This window comes from Pseudopodoces humilis, chromosome 9 (genome assembly GCF_049639895.1).
Source record: "Pseudopodoces humilis isolate 2021_Gansu_Grassland_sample_001 chromosome 9, ASM4963989v1, whole genome shotgun sequence".
In the NCBI taxonomy this organism is placed as follows: domain Eukaryota; kingdom Metazoa; phylum Chordata; class Aves; order Passeriformes; family Paridae; genus Pseudopodoces; species Pseudopodoces humilis.
In genome coordinates, this window is record NC_142208.1 from 18,554,078 (window position 1) to 18,572,895 (window position 18,818).

At 40.6% G+C, this 18,818-nt stretch overlaps 1 protein-coding gene across 1 annotated transcript in view; it reads left to right on the forward strand.

Moving 5' to 3' along the window:
• The first annotated feature begins 8,241 nt into the window (after positions 1–8,241).
• WDFY4 (WDFY family member 4) overlaps positions 8,242–18,818 on the forward strand; it is a 121,756-nt gene continuing 111,179 nt past the window's right edge. Inside the window, exons 1-3 of the mRNA XM_014250371.2 lie at positions 8,242–8,370; positions 12,427–12,688; positions 18,373–18,487. Coding sequence (XP_014105846.2) covers positions 12,428–12,688; positions 18,373–18,487 — 376 coding nt within the window. The 5' untranslated portion in view covers positions 8,242–8,370; position 12,427. The remainder of the gene's footprint in view (positions 8,371–12,426; positions 12,689–18,372; positions 18,488–18,818) is intronic.

Consider the following 18,818-nt stretch of genomic DNA (forward strand, 5'->3'; position numbering starts at 1 on the left):
AAAAACTCCCAATCAAATGTGCTTAATACAAGAAATATTTCTTACTATGTAAAAGTGTGATCTGAAAATATGTTCCCATTAATATTTTTGGATCAAAATGTTATGGAAAAAACGTGATATTTTTTAAAATATTTTCAAATTCCCTCTAGGTGAAGAAAACTTAGGAATTGTAATATTTTAAAACATCATTCATTTTAGAGCAGATATTATCCTATTAAAGGTTGTCTTAGCTTGGTAATCAGCATCTTGTTCACAAGGACATCGGTTTCCTGGAAGAAAACAAATGCTTCTTCCCTTTGCCTTCCCCAATATTCATATGTGGAGCAGACTCATTTGGACTGTCCAACTGTTCATTTATACAAATGTCTTCTCAGATATGCCCTGCTGTGGAGGTTGTCCACTCAACTGCAGTATAACGAGTCTGCATAGAGATACTTAATTGAAAGTCAGAAATCTGTAGGATCTAAAAAATTCATGGTTCTAAATCCTTAACAAGATTCCTAAGCTTGTGCTCCTGGAGGGAATTTCAACCTGGTGAAAAAAAAAAATAAAGCAATGAAAAGTCCTGTATTGCTGAATTTTAGATAGAACTGAACTACTCATTAAAGTTTTATGAATGAGATTTTTGTTTTGCTTAAAAGCAACCAAATAACCCTCTAAAATTATCTACCTGAGCTCCCCACCAATATAATTTATCTCAATGTATTCTTGCTTGTTATCCTTCATCTAGCCTTACTAATATTTTTGTTCAAGGTTTAAATGAAAAGTTGCCTTTCCAAAACAAAACATGGGCTAGTTTAGTTTTGAGAGTATCAAAACCCACTTTTAAAATAAAAATATCTCTTATGTTTTCTTTCTTCTGCCAATGCTGACACAATTTGAGAGTAATTTACTTCCCCCAGAGTTCCATTCTTCATCCACAATCTTATATCTGCTCTGCTACATGCTGACAATTTTATAAGCTGTGTCCATAAAGTGAGAAGGTCAAAGTACACCACTGCTTTCTAAGCGGCTTCTCTGCTGGGTGCCCAGCTAAAACCTGTCCATTCCAGAGGCTGGTGGGAGTGTGAAAATGTAATCCTATGAATGCTCAAATAGCTGAAAGCACCTAAACAGGAAGGTGAGTGGTTTTATTTTGTGCCGTGACACTCTACTGTCTCACTTTTTAAGATGGTCTCAGGAAAAGAAATGGAAGCTGCAACTCTAATGAAAATGGACTGTGTACTTGCACGTGTGTGAGATTTTGGCTGCCTGATGTAAGAGCAGCCCTTGCAAGCCCTTCTGTTGTGCTGCCACCTCGTGACGCTCAGGGAGGATGGTGCCAACACAAAAGATGCTCGGAATTAGGACTGCCCATGTTACTGCTGAGAACCACAAAGCAAGTAATGTTCTCTGGGGCTCAGATACAGGCTAAAAAAACTGTAAGGTACAGTTTCCTATTGAAGATCTTTATGGACAAAGTAGGCCTGTGGAAAGGGGAGGAGAGCCCTGAATATCTCTGGTGGGAATGCCTGTATTGGGCAAAGGCTTCCTGTCTGAATTTTTCATCTTTATTCTCATCTCATATGAGAAAAAAAAAAAAAAAAAGAAAAATAGAAAATAAAAGTTTATTGGAAATGAAAAAGGATAAGACATTAAATAGAAATAAAAATACCACCAGAGTCTGGCCTATCCCACTAAAGATTTAGTCATACGCTCATCATCTGTGCATTTCAGATGTCTTTTAAGATGGATCCCCTCTCTGAGCTATTCTTCCACTTGTGCCGAATAAAGTACAAGTCATGTGCCTGATTTTGACCTTTTTTTTTTTTTTTTTTTTTTTATAGTGACTCTGTCAATGTTCTGAGCACAGGTTCTGGTACTAGTTTGTTGCTACACATTTGGATGAAGGGGGCAAACCTTTCAGGTTACATTCTGAATGCATACAGGTTCCAGACTTTGACAAGGTAGGTTTCTGTTTCCTTCAAGTCAGAGGCATCTGTATTGTGACTGATGTACTGAGATACAAAATAATTATTTAAGTTTCATCTTATGACTGCTGTCTCTTTCTTAGACAGCAACTCTTGTTACTGAATAAGCCTTTGTAGACCTCCATGTGAAGCCTGCCATTCACATTTCCCTACTTACATCCAGGCAGTTCTTGAAGGCAGTGATCCTAGATACCCTGTGTCTGAACTGGCATTCTAATGTGCAGCCTTGCAGAAGGAATTTGCTGGTTTGTCAGATCTGAGCCACTGCTCTGCAGTCCTGCAATGGCACAGCAGCAAAAAGGACTCCCATCTGACATGGAGCTGTTGCACTTCTCTCTTGTGGTGAGCCCCACTGTAAGGTAAGGACTGCATTCTTTTACCAGTTCCTCCTTTACCACAGCCTCTGCTGTGATAGCTCTGCTTTCAAGTTCGGCTGCATGCTTGGAGCTCCAAATGATCACACAGCCAATGACTAGTTCCTTTTTGCTCTAATTTTCCCCCTTAACAAAATATTTTCTACTTATGCAGTGCTCAGGTTTAATTTCAGGACTAAAATTACCTCTCTGATGAGCAGCAGCAATTTTGTATATCCTTATTGGTCCAGTTCCTTGCACAAAAGCAAACACTAATGTGGAATCTGGCTGTAAATTAAGTAGGGATTATGGATATTTTTTTCTTATTATTTACCAGCCTAGAACAGGGTCATTTGAACACCCTAAAAGCAACAGTCCCCAGGGAAGCTGCTCAGCTTCACGAACTGTCTTTTTAAATCAGAACATACCAGAGAGCAAAACCACCATTTTCATCCCTGTTCCTTTTGTCCAGAATTTTGTATGACATGGCAAACCAAATGCGACTGGAGTATTGGTTCTATAAATAAAGCATTGGAGAAAAGGGAAGAGACATGAGTCTAGTTCACAGAGCTAGAAGAATATCTACAGAAAAAACAAGCTTATCCATGAATAGGGTGTGACAGCTTATTAAACCTGGCTTATTAGGCATTTGCAGGTACCTGAGCAGTTATGACTGTGGGAAAGCAAACTTCCTAGATATGTGCAGAGTCTCTCTGGGAGCACAGTTTATTGAAGAACAAGGTCACAAGACCTGGAGTTTATCAGTAGACTTGGGAACTGCAAAAAACCCAAAAAAGTCAAATCAACCAACCCAAAAAAGAACCACAATGTAGCTGTCAGGGCACATATCACAGCTGGAAAAATATCTGCTCTCACAGTTGTGTTTGAGGGATATTGTTTAATTTTTTTAGCCTGAACTTCAGGCTCCCTATTTCCTCTAAGATGATGAGTGTTGCTGTAGGCTGTGCATGCTGCACAACATCCTGGCAGAAAGCAAAGGGGGTGTAAAACAGGAACTAGCACCCATTTTTGAAACTTAAGAAAGTGATGTTGTCTGCAGAGATTTTGATGATCCTTCTGCAGAGAAAATAAGAATAAATCTTCCAAGAAAAGCAGCTCTTGGTCAATATGAGTTTTGTAATTACATCTTGTGCTTTTGTCTGCAGCTGTCTGTGAGTTCTATTTCTGATAAGCACTCCATGTTAAAGTCTAACTTTGAAAATATTAAGAAAATAAAATCCTGCAGAACTTCTGTACCATGATCATTTAATTCAACAACTTTTGAGTTGATATGAAAGCAATGAATTCCTGTGAATCCTGTAGTGGAGAGCTAATCTGAGGTACAGGAGGGAGCATGCCATTGACTACGCCAATTATATTTTTTGCACCAGCCTTTCAACTTCTTCAGTCTCATTAGACTAACATGGGTTCTTGTGTGGAGATCATGTGTTCAGTCAAGTTGTCTTAAAATTTTACTGCACAACACTTTTCTTGTCAGTAGGTGACATTTAATCAAAATAGCAGCTTGCCAGAGGAACTTGCTTTTTGATACTTTTTTTCTTCTGGGAAAAAAAATACTCTAAGTTGTGTTTGGATCTGAAAATCTCAAACAAAAACGTTTTCACTTTTGTTACATACCCATTTTAAAATGAGGATTATTTTTTCTTGTGTTTTCAAGAGCTGATGTTATTTTACTGACTCTGGAATAATTGAGATTTATTTATGCACGGAATTTTTTTAAAGTGTAGCTTAAAATTCTTCCGTGTACTTCTGTAATTATATTATCTGGTGAGTCTCCCTGACTAATTTTAACAGAGGCAAAACAAATGACCAAAGGGTGAAGCTATCAAGCAGCTGATTTACACGAGCTGCATAATGCTTTGTAGGAAACTACCTCCGTATTTCACAGATTTCAAAAGACTGAAAACCACTGTTGCAGCCCAACATGTAAGCTGCAGGCCGTTAGATACACTTCTGTTGGTTCCTGTTTAAACAAAAACATTGGGAAAAATTCATTTTGATTTACAGACTTGGGTTGATGGAGGGAATTTGTTTCCAATGAAACATTTTGGAATAGCAAAATTCAAGTGAAAAATTATCCTTACTACGTAACACTGCTACTGCTGACCAAAGGTGCCAGGAGGAACAGAGGACCAGCTGCAGAACTCCTGACCTTGCTCAGGTGGAAACATGGGGTAAGGAAATGGATCACTTTCCTGAGACAAGTTTGGAGTTTGACTGCAGGAGCAAGGCTGCAAACTGCCCTGTCCTTTTAAACCCACAGTCATGGTGCCAGAGTATTGGGGGATTTCAGGGGCTCCCATACAGGCTGGGAGCGCTCAGGTGCAAGGGATGCTGGCAGGCAATACTCTCCTTGTGGATACACTGAGAGCCCTCATGGTTTCCTCAGTCCATTTAATTTAGAGCTGAAGTGTAGTTACCTGTGCAGGCGCACAAACAGGTGAGTTACCTGGCGATCTGCAGTGTGGCTGTGCTCCGGCACACGTCGCCTTCTTCCCCTCAGGGGTGGCGGTGCCGCCCAAGGCCCTGGGCGGGACGGGCCGTGGCTCAGCCGGGGCCGCCTGGCAGCACCAGCAGCAGCTCTTTGCCTTCCACCTCCCCAGGGCTTCGGCCTCCAGAGAAGAGCCAGCCCGAGAGGTGGGGTGGCCTCTGTACCCCTCCTGCCCCGTGCCTGCGCCTGACGGAGAGGAGCCGAGCTGCTCAGGCCCACAACCCTGCAGCTTCTTTGCAAGCGGCTGCTTCTGCTTCTTTGGGAGGATGTGCTGAAGGGGCTGAATGTCTCCTTCACTGCAAATTTCAAGGTTTGCTGAGAAAAATGATGAGTGAAAATGATGGTTAAGCAGATGGTTTAAATTTCTGCGTCGCCTTTCTCTGCGGTTTCTCTGTCAGCTTCTGTTCTGCCACTGAAAAGAAGGGAGGAAAATGAAACACAGCCGCTTCCCTAAAGAAATGAATAATGATTCTAACACTTTTTAATCAACTTTCTTTTTATCAAGAAAAGATGATGGATTTTAGCAAGAAAGGCAAAGAGTGAGGAAAAAGCCTGCAGCTAATTCAACTTTTGGGCACTGAAATGTTGAAAAGAACACATGTTTATCTTGCTTTTTTTCCCCTCTAGATTGTAGGTTACAAATGTGCAGCACAAAAATTTATTGTCTCAGCAACTTCAGCTGACTTTTATTTTTTATGTCTACAAGGAGATAAACCTGGTGAAGGGAGAAATAAAGAATTTTCAGCAAAGCCCCATCCCATGTGGGTTTGCAGTTGGGCTGAACTATGAGGCCCTGAGACAAAGGCCACTGCACAGCAGTAGCCGGAGGACTTGTCTGCTCTTGCTGTAGCCAGTCAGCCATTCAGTGAGCTGAAGCGTACAGCAAGTTGTGTTTTTTGGGGAAACCTGCCTCAGGCTGAAGAAGTACTGTGATTCTTGGCATGCTCAACCACTAAGACGCATTAGTGTGGCTGGTATCATAGATGTAAAGGTGTGAATCTGTTTTTCTCTGCTTGTGTGTGGAGATTGGAGTGGCAAAGAAAAGAGAAGTTCAACAAGAAGCAACATGAGGGACGGTATTTGATGCTGTGAGACAGGTGGGCCTTGTAGTTATAGTTATCTCTGGGTCCTTGCCTTGGAAAGCCAGCTGTATGTCTGGCTCAGGCAGGACACCATCTCCACTGGGCTGTGGATGACCTACATCACAGTGCTGCCAGATGGCAGTTCCCAGTTGGTGTTGCTAGAGCTGGCTCCCGGGACCAGGAGATGTAGTGACCTTTCTAGATGTCTTAAACAAAATGAAGGTTCCTTTGAATTGCGTGCCTTGACAGAGCTGCAAATGCATGTAGGAGACATGTCCTTTTTTTTTTTTTTTTTTTTTTTCCCCCGAGATTATAGGGAAGAGAACAAAGAAGGATTTTTTTTCTTCCTGTTTTTGTAGGCCTAGGGGCATTACAAAGGGGTTTTTAGTATAAACAACCCAGACTGACAAAGGGTGTTGTGGCAGTGTTTCTTACTATGTTAACTGTATAGTTGTCTTTACTGCTTGAGTTATTTTTACTACATGTAATTCAGTTACATCTGTTTTGCTCCAGTGAAGCAGAGATTAAGTGGGTGGGTGTGTTGAAACTGGACTTTCGGACCCATCAACAGTTAGTGAAGTATGAAAAAGAGAAACGGTGCTTCCTCTGCTGTGACTTTCCTAAAGATTGTCTGTCTGCTTGAGTCTGACCATCTGATGAGGAGCTACAACTGGATTTGGAAAATCCCTGGGAAATAAACCTCTCTGATCAAGTAGCATGCTGGGGATGCTGCAGATGATCTTCTGTGCTTTTAAAGTGGCAGTAAAAAAATGGAAGTGGAGCACATTTAGGTTTGCTTCTGAGTTAGGAAGTCTAAGCCAGCGATGTTCTCTCTGGATTGGTATTAATATTCTCTTCTGGATCTCTGTGCTCCTGCCATTCATCTCACCAGCGTGGGTTCAGCAGGATTGCAACTGGGATGTGTATGGCCTACATCAGGAAAGTAGTGGATGTGTTGGCATGGAGTTTCACACTGTGTGAGTTTGCTCAGCCTGCCAGAGGCCCCACAGCCACACCAGTGCAGCGCAGAGCTGTGAGTGGCTCTGGGGCTCACTGAAGCAGCAAAATGAAGCATTCGCTGAAGGTGCCCTCAGTGTGCATAGCTCAGTGTGACCTTGCTCCTTCTTGGAAAACACTTTAAATTATAGTAAAAGTAAATTATGCTTGGTTTAGCTAATGATTTCCAAAACCTGGCCAATTTAGAGGCTACTGTATATATAGACTGGGGCAGAATCTGTTCTTGGGATCTAAGGTATATTTCTCTTTGCAGCAAAGCTACAGTCTGCTTAAATCCTGGTATAATGTGTAAAGGGATGAACTAAACCCATTATTTTGCTGCTGCCTGTATTCCAATACAAGACACTACCCATAAGGGACGAGAACAGTCCTCTGGGATTGCTCTATGCCAGGAACACCACTGCATCAAGAGAGGTCCCTGTGGAGTGTAGGTGATTGCTATCCTGGCTTATGATTTACTGGGAATCTTCAGCCTGGATTAGCAGTACTTTGTGCAGCAAAGTTGCAGCTTAGTTGGAAGAGAAGGTTGGTTAGTGAATGCTTTTTCAAGCATTTGAATAAGGTGCTGGTGGCTTTAACCACCTAGGGTAGAGTCTCCTCAGGTTTCAGCCACTCTAATGTCATAATTCCATTGGTTTTCAAGGTCACCATGAAATTGCTGGGGAGAAGCAATTGGAAACACTTGAATTTCCTGTGTGAAAATAGTTAACTCTACCTCCCCTTAAAAAAACATTATAAAGCCTTTCAGATGTATTATTAGGGAGAACAAAAGAGCAACTAGACAACTGAGAAGTAATCTTCCCCCAAGCCCCTATCTAATCAAGATTCGTTTACATTGTCAGTGAGCTTATAGTGCTTGTTTGCCCCATGATCTGAGTAGCTGCCTTGACCATTTCAGTAAAGAGGTCAGGGACACAGAATTCCCCTTGCCATTCAAATGTACTTATTTTAAGGGTGAGGCATTTGAGGAAGGACTACAACATTTGCCTGACTTTGGCCATATATTGTTGCACAGAGAGCATGAGTTCTGGTGTTGTATTCCTGTAGTAGTTTTGTAAACCTTAAATTTAAAACCAAAATTAAACAAATCCTATTCCCCTTCCCCCTTGTGAATGTGGTACAGAGGGGGAAATACCTGGTTACTTTTGATGCAGGGTGAAGAATGCTGTGCCTTCCAAGTTTGTGTGTTAGCTGAGCTGTTCTAAATTGCTTTGGGAGCTTGATGGCTCCTCAGCTGTGGTTCATTTGCTTTTCACTTCTGCTTTCCTCAGGAAGCAAGTGAAACAGCTAATCAGGTGATTCACAGTGGAAAGTTTAAAGAGCAGAGTGGGAGCTGCTGCAAATATCAACATGCCTGGTAGGACACAAGCAGTAGCACTCATTTCTCTGGATGTGGTTATTGACTGCAACAGGAGCTGCTAAATCTAGGAGCCCAGGTATGTCAAGAGATTTTCTGTGACAGCAGACAGAACAGACTGTTAAATGTTGGGGGCACCTGCAATATTGTTTGTGACTGGTGTGTTATGATAGTATTACTTTCAAATAGTGAAGGTTTCAAAGTTCACCCTAAACTGCAGTGAAAAGACAACTTTCCTTAGGAAGTAGTGGAATTCCTATTTTTAGCCTTTACAATTATTAGGTGTCATAACTGTTCATTAAACAGTCATCTTGGCTGCCAATGAAAGGAGGAGAGCATAAAGGAGTATCACGCTGGATTTTTGAGATGATCTGAGCTTTGTGTTTCCAGTAGTCTACAAAATGCTGGGATTTAATAGTCAAGAAAACTATATTAAGATAAAGAATATTTAAAGCAGGTAGTCCTAGAACTAGGACTTTGGATTTTGTCTAGTCTATCTCTTGCTATCTGAACATTTGGAGTAAATAAGGAGGCAAATTGTAGTCTTTATTTTGTGTTTATAGACTTTTGGAGATTCAGGATTTCCCTGTGCACTCACCTAACATTTTTAAAAGACACTCACTGTAAGAAGTGGACCAATTTTCGCCTTAATTTTGGTATAAGATTCTCCTTTGGTCTTGGTGAAAATTGGGATTTTTTTTACCTTAATTGGATCCTTCAATGAACTGCTGAGGGGAGTAATCACAGATAAATATAATTAAAGTGTCATTAAAAAAATCATGTTTGTTCAGCTAGTAAGCTGTTAGTAACAGTATTCTGCTGGTCCTTCTGCCAGTTTTGGTCAGGCCTTCCTTCCCTTCTGTCTTTTCAGTCTGGAAAGATGTAGCCACATTGCTATGTGATTTCACACAAGCTTTATTTAGAAAAAAAAAAAAGAAAAATACATGATTAAGTTCCATTTTCTCTCTGTAACCTGACACTGTGTTCTGAATGATACTATGAGCTTTATTTGATTAATCTTCAGTTTTATATATTTAAAAATATATATTATTTAGGGTTTACTTTTTGTATCATTGTGATACTTATCAAAAAGTATCTTCTCAACCTTCATCAACAATCAAACAAAAAACTTATCAAAACTGAAATAAGCTATTAACTTAGGATCTGAGGATCAAAAACAGGGAAGTGTACAAGAGGCAACATATAAGACCTTTTCAAAATATCTAATTTATACTTAATACCAAAGGTATTAAGAGTTTCTGTGGAGCTGGGATGAACTCTGACTACATGGGCTCAGAGTGAACACTTTGAGAGGCTATCCCTGCTTGCTTTAAATGTGCCACCAACAATTTAATCATATATATTTTATTATATAAATTATAATATATATTATTATTAATACTTCTCAGTCAAGTATAAAAGAGAAAATTGGTAAACACATTTGCAGGGCCGTGCAGTGCAGCTCAGGGTTGAGTTGATTGATGAGTTGACTCATCAGTCACTGACCACCTTCTGAGGTCAGTGGAAGCACTTAATTTCAACTCTCCATGACTAAGTTTCACCGTTTGTAGAATGCCTCTGTAAAGCACTTTCGGGTTCTCTGTGCAGGAGACCACGGTGAACATTGGCACTGGAGTGTTAGAATTGATTCGGCTTAGCAGAGTAGCTTCCAAGGTGAGAGATCTCCTTGAGGAAGAGAATGGCTTTTCTATTTGGGTTGCAAGTTGACCCTTACTGAAAACATAACTGGGATATGCTCACTGAAGCTGCTAGAACAGCACCCAGGCTTTCTCAACCAACACACTTACAGCTTCAGGATGACTCAAGTGGGTCAAAATCCCACACCAGAGTTAAGTATAACATATGACACATGTAACTCCCACACAGTCATGAGGAACAGAGTCTTCCTGTTTACTCTGCAGTCACCACATTTTATTCTCATAGGGCTTGTTGTCTTAATACAGATAATTAAGGAAAACAACAGCAGAAAAACACAAAATGTTGTGGAGCTAGGAAGTTCTAGACTGAATGTTCCTTGGAGACTGATCAAAATTACATAGGCCTTCATCTCCTAGCAAAGCACAGAGTATAGGCTGTGGTAAAATAAGTTAGCCCATGGTCTAGTGTGAAGGACCAGTTATGCCTTGAGAGGCTACCTAGAGCAGAGGGCAGTCAGTGTTAAAGGAATAAAGTAGGAATTTATTAAAAAGGCCTTCAATTGATACACCTTGGGCAGTACAAGAGCCCGGCTGAGGCTCTACCCAAGATGGATGACCCATCACATGTTTTCACACTTTTATAAGTTTTAGTCCATTTCCATATTGGGGTTAATTGTCCAATTACAGCTTCAGGTTATAAATCCCATCTTCCCAGATTGCTCTCCCCGGTTTGCTGTTTATACATTTTAGGCCTGAAGCTGCAACAGTGCCCTTGGTTCTCAGACTGGAAAATGATTGTTTAATCTAACTGCACTATGAAGAGAACTTGCTAACACTTTATATAAAGTTCAGAGTTATATACTAATGCAGTACAGAATCTGGAAAATATGAAAGCTGAAACTTAAGGCATCACCAGCATTTGCATCTAAGCATAGGTGTCTGGTATCTGCTGGGACCATCATCTTGCTGCAGGTGGTGCGGTGCACAGTCACAAGATAAATGCCCTGCCCTCCATCTCTACAGTACAGAGCTACTGCAGGAGTGTGGAAATTAAACTGGTTCATCTGGCTTGAAGTGGGCAGAATGCAAGCAGTAAGCTAGCTGTGTAACTGATGGATGACAAAGGGAGAGCACCCCAAATGCAGTTTTAGTGTTGGCTCATAATTCTAAACAAGCCTCATAGTACTGTATTTTTAAATTTATTTTAACATATGTATCTATTGGTAGTGTACATCTGACTCATATTTTTAGTTACATTTGGTTTTTTTGGCATTTTTATTGAAATGGTGGAATGGCAATCAAAGAGACATTGTAGAGAAAGAACCTTTTTTCCCAGAAATGAATGTAGATTGGTGTTTTTCTTTGAGAGGTAATGATTTGTTAAAGACTCTTTTGAGCTTTTAAAAAATTATATATTTGATAAGTAAAGTGAGCTACATTTATCTTGGTGTCAACTCCCATCTACCTACCCACAATGTCATAATTTGTCCTGTCATAGTCTCAGAAGCAGTCAGACAATGACCTAGACTCCAATAAGCATATGGATGACTTTGAATGGAGAAGCCTGATCTCCATTGGTGTTAGTGTTGTCATGATGTAGGCTTGGCAGAGCAGGGTGAGCTCACAGAAGCTGTGGCAACGAAGTAGGGCTGAGCAATTCCCAGAACACTATGGATGAAAACGTGGCTGTAAAGTAAATGAGAAGACTTGGAGTTGAGATAAGGATACCAGAAGGATTCCTCAATATGTAGTGCAAGATGGACCCATTTTAATTTTGAGGGGAATGAGAAGCACCATGCTCCTTCATTGTAGCATATCTGCTTCAGTTTACAGGATCATCAAAACAAGCAGTGTTGTTGTGAAAATACCTGTTGTACAGAGCTGTGCGTCTGCCACAAAGAACGGCTGAATGTTGCTGCCTCTTTGGGCCAGAACAGCTTTGGGAGGAAACTGTGGCTTTTCCACACAGCTACTATTCCAGATGAGCTTCAGCCCCACTCTAGGTGGGGAATGTATCAGTGATGTGTGGCTAGATTTAGCATCCATACTCAAAGAAATGTGTAACCTGGCTCTTGGTTAGTGCTCTTCTGTTGCAGATCTGCTGATAGTAATAGTTATAACTTGTTTTAGAGTTGGGATGACTGAGGTGTAAGGGAGAGGATCTGATTCAGTGGCAAAGCTGGAATCCAGATTTGCTCTGTGGTTTACTGGTTTGCTCTACCAAAGCCCAGATGAGTTGTGTAGCACATGCATATGTCTCATGCAAGAGAGCTTGTCCGTGCAATTGCAGGGTAGTAGTGTTCTTGTCCAGGAGCAGGATGCCTTGCCATTAAAATTGGAAAAGAGTCAGTGACTGAGAGTGTTTCTATGTTTATGACCTCTTACTCCAACAGGTAAAACTGTCAGTGTCTAATTTCCTGGGAGAGTCGCCTGGTAAGAGATGTAAATGACTCTGTATTTATCTGGTCTTATCTCAGCATGGACGAAGCAGCTGAACCCATATGTCAGCTTGAGGATTCACCTGACAATGCAGGACAGCAGGAGCAGAGCCCTGATGATGGAGACACAGCAGAAGTGCTGGAGCAGCCTGCACACAGCAAGGACGAGCCACCTCAGAGCCATACCCTCCTGTGGGAGACTCTAGGCAAACAGTTAGTAGAGTATGAACAAGTGGCTCCATTTCTCATCCCAGAGGATCAACAAAGAAGGCTGCTGGAATTTCTTCCCCTCTTCTTAAAGGTTTGTTCTCTTTATTGCCTTTGGTGCAGATGCCAATTTCAGTTTCTTTTCCTCTATCCATTATGGTCACCTAAACAGCCAATGTAGTTAATTGAAGCAGGATCCTTTAGGTGATAAATTCTTTTACTCCATTGTGAGCCTGGAGAAGCAGTTCCTTGTCTTCCTTCCATCTACCTTACCTGCTAGGTTGGCATGAAAAAGTACATGGGGGAGTGCTGCTTCACTTTCCTGAGAGACTAAATTCTATTCTTGGTATCAAGGAGTGAGACAGGCAGCTTACAAAGTGAGTACCCTGTGAAGAGGTCACTTCATGTCTGCCTCATCTATTTTATTACTTAGTGTGGGCTGAGCACAGTTTCAGTCTGGGAAAATGTGGTTGTGGCATGCAGCCGGTTAGGCGAAATGAAGGTGTACAGCCCACAGATGGAATTTTGGGGTTAATGATAATGCTGATGTCTAATTTTAGTGCTTGAGAGAGGAGCTGGGTGAGAGATGAGGAAACCATGGAGTGTGAAGAGAAAGGGCATATCATGGTTGAGGGACACAGCTGAGAACTAGAACATTTTAGTTAGCAGGCTACCCTACAGCTGCCATCACCCAATGATTTCTGAGATGAACATATTGTAAGGTGAAACTAGAAGAGCTCTGTGATGAATGGGAGCCTTATGGGTTGGTTTTCTTTGGTAGAGTCTGTGGAAAATACAGGAAACTTCTTGAGTGGACCATACAGAGACAGAACGGCAGAGCATATGCTGAGTGAAGCAGAAAGCCTGGTTTATTTTTAAAAGCACTGTGGCTATGTAAAAGTACAGAATTGTTTTTCTCTTGGATTACCTTAGGTATTTATGGGTATTGAATCTGCATTTTTACACTCTGTGTCTTTCAGAAAAAGAATAAAAACATCTCTTTGGTGAAACCATATTTTAATGATGGTGTATTTCAGGTGTCTGTACTTGTGAGTTCTCACTGCTCTTGAGTGATGGAACTCAGATCTGTCTGTTCCTTACAGACTGAGTTGGATTTCTAAAATAGAAGTCAGTGTGTAGATAAGGAAAAAAAGAAATTAATGCATGGTCACTGTTTATATTGAGGCATCATGAGGCATAAAAGGGGATACCATGCATCTTGAACTGTGTAGGAAAATCACTGTGCTCAGGGCTGTGACATCTTTGGTGTCCATGACAGTAATGCAGTATTAACTTCCAGATAGTCATTAACATTCCACTTAGGTGGATAGAAAATGAACCTTTGATGCTGTAAGTCCTTGTGCACAGTGAAATCATTGTAGATACTGGTGGCAGTGAACAGCACTGAAACTGGTGTTTGGGCTGTGGGTAGGATCTGGACGTGCCCATGGTGAAGAGTTTGTGGTGTTTGAGAAAAGCTTGCCCTGATCCAAGGTGGTGCAGACAAAATGAGTGGAAGGGTCTGAAAAGACAGTGAGTGTATAGCCTGGAGCCTCAGAATTGGCCTTCTCATTAAAGCTAAATGATTATATAGATATTTTATGTTTAAGATATGTTTATAGATATTTTATGTTAATAACAAAGCTTTCACTTTTCACCACTTCCTCTGAACTTCTGGATTTGTTTGCATAGAAGAGTGTCCCTCCCAAACCAAAGGCTATATTTGAACAGAACTGTTGCTCTCTGTATGATCCTGTCACTAAAAACAAATCTCTTTTGCAAATGGCACTACATGTGCTCTGAGCTCACTACTGCCTTATCAGGTCACCATATTACTGGCTTCATAAAGGGATAGCATTCCTTTCTCAGCCTCCAAAGATTGCACATCACAGTCAGATCAGGGCTGATAATCTGACAGTTTTCCATAGAGGAGCACCTCCTTTTTCCATGGATCTGCTTTTAAAATGGCATGCTGAAAATTTCACTGTTGGTTTTTCTTTCTGAGACAGCACTGCAAGAAGTTACAACCTTTTTGTTTGGAGTGAGAGCCATCTAGTTTGTTATTGTTTTTTTTTCTTTTTTCTCCTAGAACTGTTTTCAGATCTTTTGTCTTCTTTCCTGACATGGTTTAACCTCAGCCAGCAGCCAAGTACCACAGAGGGACTCATCCCCCAGCAGGGAAATTGTGGAGAAAATTGGAAGTGTAAAAGAGACCACCATCACTACAAACATCCCCCACTTCTTTCCTCCTTGTTCCCCCACTTTATGTGCTGAGCATGATGCCACTGGGTCTGGAATAGCCCTTTGGTCACTTGGGATCACCTGTCCTGGCTGTGTCTCCCCCCAGCCTCCTCACCAGCGTGGCAGCACGAAAAGGCCTTGGCTCTGTGTGAGCCCTGCTCAGCAATGACAACATCTCTGTATTATCAGCCCTGTGTGCAGCACAAATCCAAAACACAGCCCCATACCAGCCACTGTGAAGAAAATTGATTCCACCCCAGACCAAACCAGTAGACTTCCTTTTGAGGTCCATGGAAAACATACATCCTTAATGATTCTGGGGTATTAATTCATCCCAATTAACAGGCCTTGCTAGAAGATAATCTCTCTAAACTGCTTCCTTCTGTTTTTGTAAGCAATGTATTGCAGGCTTTATGTGAAGTTCTTCTATTGAGGTTTTTCTGCCTCAAATTTACAATTAAATTAAAATTCTAAGATCTCAAAGTTTCTGTGTTCTATTAGAGCTTTAGCTTTTGAATACCATGTAGTGAGCATGAAATAAACAAGTTGTGGTGAGATAAGATTCAATACGTCTAGATTTACTGATTCTTAACTAAGATTGAAAAGAATGAGCGCCTTTAATGTAGTGATAAGTTTTTGGAATGAAATTTTCACAGAACGGAGTTGTTACTGAACAAGGATGATAAAAATTATAAAATCCAGAAGTGTTAGGAATTAAAAATTGGACAGCAAAGCAGTAAATTCTCACATGTCACAATAAATAAACAAATATTAGTACCAGTACTTTAGGGTCAAAGAACAGTTGTTCCCAGGAGGCAAGATAAGTATTGCTGAAGGACCAGCCACGTTGTATGTATGCATTTCCATCATGAGTTTCCTTTCTGTAGGGATGAACTTCACAAGCCTTAAGGTTGTAGAAACTGATTTCCTGAATTTCAGTAATGCTTGCAAAAAGGGGCTTTTAAATTCTCAAAGGAAACCTTGCTCCTGAATATATTCATAATGGAGAAGTGATTTTTTCATTAGCTTAACACTTAATTTTGTGCCCTAGCTGTAAGATTCTTCCTCTCCACTTTGCTTAGTGTAGCTTTGCACTGCTTTGGGAGGAATTTAGGTCCAGAAATGTGACTACTAGAGCATTTTGGCTTTGCACCATTCATTTAAGAGTACAGTGGGGGGGATCATGCCCTTCCCCACATAACTTTTACTCTCTTCATATACCAGCCTTCTGCTGGCTTGGGGAAATGCGTCTCAATTTGAGTTGAACATTTTGTGAAGTTCTTACAGAAACTACCTCTTTTCCCACTGCTGAACAATGGACTCTCTCTGAGTCTTCTCCCTCCTTGGAAGATTTTTCTCTTGCTTTTACTTTCCGTTTTGGATCATGAAGATGCCAGTGCATCTCTGCCTTTTTGTTTTAGAGTGCTTTAGCTCTTACTCAGCTGGCTGGAGAGAGGGGTCACCAAGCAGAAGACACCTGGGGTGCGGAGGCTCGTTACTTACTGATACTCCTTGACGTAGAAGGAAAAGGTGTGGGAGGGAAATGTCAGCCATCTGCTTGTGATTCAGGCCTGGGCTGGGAGTAATTTTAATGTGCCTTCTGTATCTTCCCTCTTGGTGCCTCAGAAAGTATCAGAACGTTCTATTACATGGCTGACTTTTGATCTAGCATCTCTCCATGAACTATGGGATAGGAAGGGCAGATGGTAACAGCAGACACAGGGAACTTGTGGCAGAATCTTATATATGTAGAAACAGGTTTAAAAGGAAGAAAGAAGATCAGATTACTTTGATACCATATTGTTTGAATTTCCCCTAAAGGCAGACGTCCTACAGTGGAGTCAGGTTGATATGTTTCTAGATACAGATCTTCTGTAGGCTCAGACATGAGTATGAAATTAATTAGGTCTGTTCCTAAGGGCAGTGTATTATAAAGATTGTTGTCTGACCCTCAGGAAGAGCACTGACAAAATCAAATCAGAACATTAGTGGCCTGCTTTGTAGGGAGATGGACTAGTAGCATTGCTATGAACATTTGATTACTACTCTCTGTTGTGTATGATCTGAGCTTCAGAAATCTATCCTGCTCATTCTGTTAGGAGAAGAGTGAATATAGCAAGGCCTTTCTGAAGTGTTAAGAGGATGGATGTTCCCATTTGAGGAAGAGGGGCAGAAATCTCACTGCTTTCTTCTGAAAAAGGGCATAGCTTAATGGCAAACACTGTGTATTTTTAAGTGACTGTAAGTTTCTTGTCATTGTGTTTGCCCAGCTTGTTTCTCTTCTTTACAGATCTTCCCTCCCTTCTGTATCAGAGGTGGAGGAATTGGTAGATCTTGCTTCTGCAATTGAGTGTCTCTGAAAGTAACTTATGGTCAAAATCTGAAAAAAAATGGTTTGCTTTTAACATTGACTGATTGATGAAAATTAATAATAGGCACACTGTGCAATTGCATTTCACTCTTGTAGTACAGAAAGATGGGGTTGGGTGCATTTTGCTTATTGACTGCAGTAAAATGAAGTAAAAAGGAGGTGCATGCCTAATTGCTGAGAGATGGCTGACACTTTGTCCACAAGCTGCCATCTGTGATGAAAGAAAAGAAATTGAAAGCAATGGTAGGGAAGGAAATAATATTTGTGGAGGATCTTCATTTATGAAGAGTTGCACTGATTTCTTGGCAGAAAGTATTATGGGATGTCTGATCCAATTTTTCTTAGTAAGACATATGTCATTTTTCTTCCTTTAATCATTGAGGCTTATAGCATTATTTTTCAGTTTCTAAAAGGAGGAGACTTTCATAAAGAAAATTTTTCAAGGTTGCTGAGGACAGAGGTATCTCACACTTTGGTCTTTAGAGGTGAATGCTGAACTGTTGTTAATACATAAATGTGTGTATCATCAGATGTTTTCTATAAAAGAATTGGCACTTGATTCTTAGAGGCTGGTTGGGTGCAATAGTAATAGTCTGCTGGAATATATTCTTTATTGATCTTTGATTTTTTTCCCCCAAAGGCAGGGTTAAGAAAAAATTTAGGAGGGTTTTTTTTGTCAGACTCAGGAAATCAACAAGTCTTACTGTTGTTTATCTACTAAGTTTTGTACTTAATTGCTTGTCCATTCTTGAACAAGTGAATTATAAACTCATTTATAAATTGTTTATAAACTTGTCTATAAACTTGTGTTGCTTAAGGGTGTTTGTCATATTTTGAAAGGGGCTAGAATAATTTTTGATATAAATAATTAGTGACACAGGGTATGACCAACATTTAATTTGTTTGGAGTGTATTCCATGTAAAAAATACTGTAAAAGCTCTCTAGTAGGTGCATTACATGATTCAAAAGGTAGTTGCGGTTTGACTTCTGTATCTGTAGTGTCATACTCCTGCCTGTCTGGGAAATACTGCTTAATGGACTATACTGACTAGGGAGGGAATTTTATAGGGGAATGTTAGCTTTATGTTTCTTTATTTTTATTTATTAGTTCTTGTCAATCAAGACATGACGTGTCAGAGACTTAACAGTTACACTTGGATTTCAGGCCTGGGAACAGTCTGCTGGAGCAATCGTATTACCCAACATTCAGCTGTTAGCCAGTGAGGTTTCCAAGCTTCTGACTAAAGAAATTAAGAGGAACCTCAATGGCAAACCTGCAGGTAATGATCCCATAGCATATCCATTGGATTCAGCTATTCTGGAAATCTGTGTCTTTGAGTTGTACTCTGTGCTGGAAATAAAGGGGGAACAGGAAAATGCTGTGTAGCAAGCCAGACATTTTAGTGGGTGTGAGCTAGCACTGATTTGAGGTGATTGCACTGAAGATTCAGCCTTGTATGTCATGCTGATCTTCAGTTTGGAACTTTTGCTGCTGAAAGTGTGTAATGTATAACGCATGTAAGAGTTAAAGTGTAGGTTATACATTATTTTGAGGCGCTTTCTTAAATGAGAAAAACATTTCCAGCTACATATGGCTTTCCTGGTGGCTGT